The sequence below is a fragment of the Parus major genome, chromosome 17 (assembly GCF_001522545.3).
Source record: "Parus major isolate Abel chromosome 17, Parus_major1.1, whole genome shotgun sequence".
NCBI classification, from domain to species: domain Eukaryota; kingdom Metazoa; phylum Chordata; class Aves; order Passeriformes; family Paridae; genus Parus; species Parus major.
The window spans coordinates 9,544,495-9,549,536 of NC_031785.1; the positions used below are offsets into that span (position 1 = coordinate 9,544,495).

Sequence of the window (5,042 nt, forward strand, 5' to 3'; positions counted from 1 at the left end):
TTTGGGGGTTTGGGGGTTTGGGGTCTGCAGCAGGGATGAGCACGGCCTCGGGGTGCTGGGGCCAAGCAGTCCCGTTCCGGGGAGCTGTAGGGGCACCTGGAGCCGGGCTTCTGGGTGCTGGGGTCTGCCAGGCCCCTGCCTTGAGATGGAGAGATGTGTTATAAATGCATATCATTTATATATTATATATATTATATATTTATATATAATATAATATATATTATTGGCTTTTCGCAAGTATTATAATGAATATTATAAGATTAGAAAAATTACCTGTAATAATATAGTCTTCTTTATTTCTGTTATTAATGCAACTTAGAAATAGTGGTATAATACATGTATGTTAAGTTATGACATAGCATTAAAACAAAAACTGCTTTTGTTTGTGTAACCCAAAGACTGAAAAAGATAGCTGGAGACCTTTTTTTCCTTTTGTAAACTCTCTTATCCAGATGAAGACAGCAGTGCCCAGAACTCTGGGAGAGGAATTTATTGCATTTCTGGTATCAGGGAATGTAAATCTTGATGGCGCCAAGAAGATTGATCCATTGGGAAGGGGACAAGAGAAAACTGAACAGAAGAACCCCAAAGATCCACAGAAGAATGTCTGAATATGTATGAGAATTTATGGATATGTAGTAGGGTTCTGTTTTTAAGGGACAGTCCTTTGTTAGTAAGGAGTGCTCTCTTGGCTGAATGCAGACACACCTGGCTGTATCTGTATACTTTATTTTTTTCTCCTAATTGTTTTTTTATTAAATTTTTAAATTCTATAAAAATTAAGTGAACCTCGTTTTTCACAGATGGCAGGATCGGGTTTAGTGTGGGACATTCTGCAGCTCCCCCTCCAAAGCATCATTCCCTGGCTCACCCCAGTGCAGAAACCCTGGATCCAGATCCTGATCTTCCCCCAGCCTAGAACCTCTCCCTGGAGCGAGGGTGAGCTGAAAGCTCCTTCCCCCAGCAAACATCAGCGACCTGGAAACGCCCTGGTTCTTTCCAGTCTCCACAATTCCCCCCCTCCTCTCACACAGAGGCCAGGCTGCAGCAGCCTTCATCCTCCCCTCATCCTCCTCCATTTCCCAGAGCATTTCCTGCTGCCTTGGCTGCATGCTCCCATCCCACTTACACAACCTGCTCATTTTATAACTGACCGAAATACAAGACTCCATTTCTGTAAAAAAAAATCTGGCTTTTATTTAAATCTTGTTCCCTTCTGGAATATGCACCCCAGATATGTGCTGAAGAGAAAAAAAAAAAAAGAGAGGAAAAGAGCTGGAAGGGGGGTGTTTGGATCAGAGGTATTTGGAACACATCATCAGCTCAGGATTTCCACAGCCTGACTGAACACCAGCAGAAACTAGACAGCAGAAAATCTGTGTTGGTTCAGTTCTTTTCAGAAGCTGGGCTTGTGTGTGTGTGAAAATCCAGCGTGCCAGAAAAGCAGCAAGGCAGGGTGGCTCCTGTGGGTAGCTGCCACCATTTATTGGTGGAAAGGATCCAGGATTCCTCACAAGTGCTATTCTAAAACTGCACATCATCAAAACTGGGGGGGTTTAAATGCACCTAAAACTTGCTGAGGGAGAAAGGCACCATAACTACGGGTCCAAGTGGAAAAGTACAGACCTACACTAGCACAAGGGACACCAACAGCTTCTGTCAACCCTTCTTTCTTGCAGGAGCCTTTTTTGAAACCACATGGGCTCCCTGGGTGGGCACCCCTGCTCTCCCAGAGGCATCTGTGTCCCTGGAATGACCAGTGAAGGCTACAGAAGGACCTTGGCTGGAATTAGCTCATTCCAGTTGGGAAAAGGGGGAAAAAACAAGATTCACCACCCTGTTCTACCACAGCTCAGCTTGCTGCAGGAGCTGCTGCTCATGGGGACAGGCGAGACCAGCAGACCCCAGTGCCACCCGGGACCTGTCACACCCCCAGCACTGCACAAAGCCACCTGCTTTCAGCCCTGCTCCTCTTTCCAGCCCCTCATTGTGCTTCAGATTTTAAATCAATCTCCTCTTTGTCTCTCAGGGCTCTCAAAGACACTTTCAGTGTACAGTTTACACCCTCAGCACTGCGTGTTTTTCGGGTTTGGGTTAGTTTGGGTGAGTCAGTGAGCTCAGGGTCCCTGTACAGTGCTGCTGCTGGACACAGCATCACCCCCACAGAACAGCAGGGAGAGAAGGCACAGCCAGGATGCAAAGAAACAAAGGGAAAAAAACAACTCACTTGGATCAAAAGCTGCAATGTACACCTTCCACACCTCTGGACATCATCCCCTACATTCTACACCCCAGAAGTGATCTGTGAATCATCTACTGCATTCAGCCCCTCATATTCAACAGTCTCATGTTCTCCTGACCAGTTTCTGCATAGTGCACCCACCAGTTCTTTTTTCCTCTCTTTCAGAGCCAGCCCAGCATTGAAAGCCCAGGCAGTGCCTGCCCAAAGCCCCCCAGGCACAGGGAGAAGCCACCCTCCACAGGAAAAGCTTCAGCACGAGTCCTTTATGTACAAATGACAGGCCAGAAGGGACAGGCCACAGAGGGGCAGCACAAAGCTCCAATGGAAACATGAGGGGACACAGCAAGGTTGATTTACAGCGTTTATACCCCTCTGAGCACACCCCAGCCCCTGCCCAGGAGCCAGCTCAGTTGTCCACCTCATCCTCATCATTTTGTTCTTCCTCTTCCATCCTTTCATCATCGTCATCATTGTCCTCCTCTCGGCTCTTATCTTGCTCCTCCGAGTCCGCCTTCTTGTCTTTATCTTTCCTGGCCTCTTTCTTTCCTTTCTGCTCACGCCTGTAAACTGGAGGAGAGGGAGCAGTGAGGGGAGGGTGCTGGCATGGACACGTCAGTGGCTGAGGTCCAACATCCACTTGCTCTCCCGGCTTTTGAGGGGAGCAGGGAACTCAGAGCACAACTCACCCTACGAGCTGAGCTGTGCTGAGCAGCTCCATAGGAAATCAGGTTAAATTTCAGCAGAAAAATGCTGAAAAGGACGCAGGAGGTCACATTTACAGGCAGCACCTACGGCTTTCCTTAGATAAACATAATAGGGGAGTGAGAGCAGATGAGACTTTCTCAATCCTCATCAGTTGTGCAATAATGTTATCCCAGTCCCGTTAAGGTGCACATTAGTTATTCCCCAGGCAAACTGCAGTGTAGGATGCTGGGCAAAGAGAAGAGAAACAAGACAGGCAATAAGTGTTGCTTGTCCAGCATTTGAGGAGAACAGGACTCGGTGCCTCTCAGCCCCTGCACACCCACGGTGCACAGTACCTTCCAGGGATTCCTTCAGAGGGGCCACGAATCTCTGGAACTCCATCTCCTCCATGGCAGAGAGCACGTCCCCAGCATTCAGGGTTTTCCTCTTCCCCTTCATGGCAAAGTTATTTGCACTAGGCAGAACCAAAAAGAGAGGTAATTTGGAACTGTTAGCATCATCAGCAACTTATAAAAGCCACCCCCTAAACATTTAGGGTACTTTTTATCATTTACTAGAGAAGGTTTGAGACATTTTTGTTTACACTGGCTGTCTGTGCTTTCCCACACTGTTAGTTTCTGCTTGCACAAACCTTTTCTACAAGCAGAAGGAGAAAGCCTGAACCTTGTCTGTGACAGTTCTACACACCCCTGGAAGAATCTGGCACTAGAGAAGTGACTGCTTGCAGAGAATATGCCAAGACACCCCAAAAATGTGACTGTGACCTCTGTGGCAGCTCTTGCCCTCATACAGCTTGGTGATGAAGAGCCTGAAAGTGAATCAAGTGCTCCTGCCTTTGCCAGGAAGGCTGTACAGCCACACTCTATGGTTAATGGCAGTTTGGGACCCCTCTCTTTGGGACATGGCTGTTTCCAGAGCCCAGCTACCTTCCCATGGGCTTCTCTGGGCAGTCCAAACCCACCTGGTGCAGCCTGGCAGCCTGGTTTATTTATATATTTATATATTTATATTTATTTATATAAACAGACAGTACAGAAACCAACACTGGGAAAACAGTCCTCAGGCCAGCAGAGGTGAATTATCAGTCCAGTGCCCCAGTGCCTGCTGCACCAAGCACTCACCATGATGTTGCATACAGCACAAACACGCTCGCTGCTCGGGAGATCGCGCTCCGGGCTTCTTTGGAAATATTGACTCCATCAGGAAGCTGAAAAACAAATCCAACTTTTATCAGCAGCTGCTAAAAACGAGTTAAACTCACATAATTCACGTGTCAGTTTGTTAAGGCACTCAGAACTGGGAACTGCTGTCTCCAGGTAACTCATCCTGTGACTACCCAGCTCCTGACACGCCTGCCCGGCCCAGATCCACCAGCACCTCACAGCTCCAGACCAAACGTACTAAATTAACCACTGGGAATTATTCTGGTTTTTTATACAGACATGAACTTGTGTGCTGAGGTTTTGGGGTTCTGACAGTGCCACTGTGGGAGCTGCGCTGGTGGAGCATCCCTTGGGGCACTGCTGCGAGTGCTGCAGCCGCGGCGGCCGGGGGAGCCGGCCCAGGGCAGAGCCCCGCGGGCCGGAACACAGCACCGGGACCGGCATCTCCCCGGGCCGGGCTCTCAAGAGGCCGGGACCTCCCGGGGCCGGGGTCTGCAGCTGCCCCGCTCCGCTGGGCCGCGGGGCCCGGCACCCACCGCCTCCTTGATGATGCGGGTGATGACGGCGTTGGGCAGGTTCAGGTCCTCCGGTCTCTCCGCCATCCTGGGCCTCCTGCAAGGCAAACGCGGCGTCAGGGGCGCGGGGACAGGGGGGGATCCCCTCAGGACGCGGGGGATCCAGCGGGACAAGCGCGGATCCCCTCAGGACGCGGCGATCCCGGCCCGGCCGTACCCAGCCCGCGCTCCGCCCCGCTCCCGGCGCGCACCGCGGCCCGGCCCAGCGGCGGGAAATGGCGGCTGAGGGAGCGCTGAGGGAGCGCTGAGGGAGCGCTGAGGGAGCGGGAACCGCGGGGAAAGGGGGACAGGGATAGGGGCAGGGGTAGCTATAGGTGTAGGGACAAGTGTAGGGACAAGTGTAGGGACAAGTGTAGG

The 5,042-nt window shown here is 50.8% G+C and overlaps 1 protein-coding gene across 1 annotated transcript; it reads right to left on the reverse strand.

The window, feature by feature from the left end:
- Positions 1-1,171: 1,171 nt before the first annotated feature.
- On the reverse strand, positions 1,172-4,869 carry POLE3 (DNA polymerase epsilon 3, accessory subunit). The gene is made up of 5 exons (XM_015644498.3): positions 4,843-4,869; positions 4,647-4,722; positions 4,069-4,154; positions 3,283-3,401; positions 1,172-2,809 (listed from the first exon to the last, which is right to left on the reverse strand). The coding sequence occupies exons 2-5, from the start codon at positions 4,710-4,712 to the stop codon at positions 2,649-2,651; spliced, it is 432 nt and encodes a 143-aa protein (XP_015499984.1). The 5' UTR covers positions 4,713-4,722; positions 4,843-4,869; the 3' UTR covers positions 1,172-2,648.
- Between the last annotated feature and the right edge of the window lie 173 nt (positions 4,870-5,042).

Excerpts from the sequence above, each read along its gene's own strand:
- POLE3 (XM_015644498.3), bottom strand. The coding sequence starts at position 4,712 with ATGGCGGAGAGACCGGAGGACCTGAACCTGCCCAACGCCGTCATCACC. Across the intron at positions 3,402-4,068 it reads GTGCTGTATGCAACATCATG|TGCAAATAACTTTGCCATGA; the intron begins GTGAGTGCTTGG and ends GGTTCTGCCTAG. Across the intron at positions 2,810-3,282 it reads TCTGAAGGAATCCCTGGAAG|TTTACAGGCGTGAGCAGAAA; the intron begins GTACTGTGCACC and ends CCTCTCCTCCAG.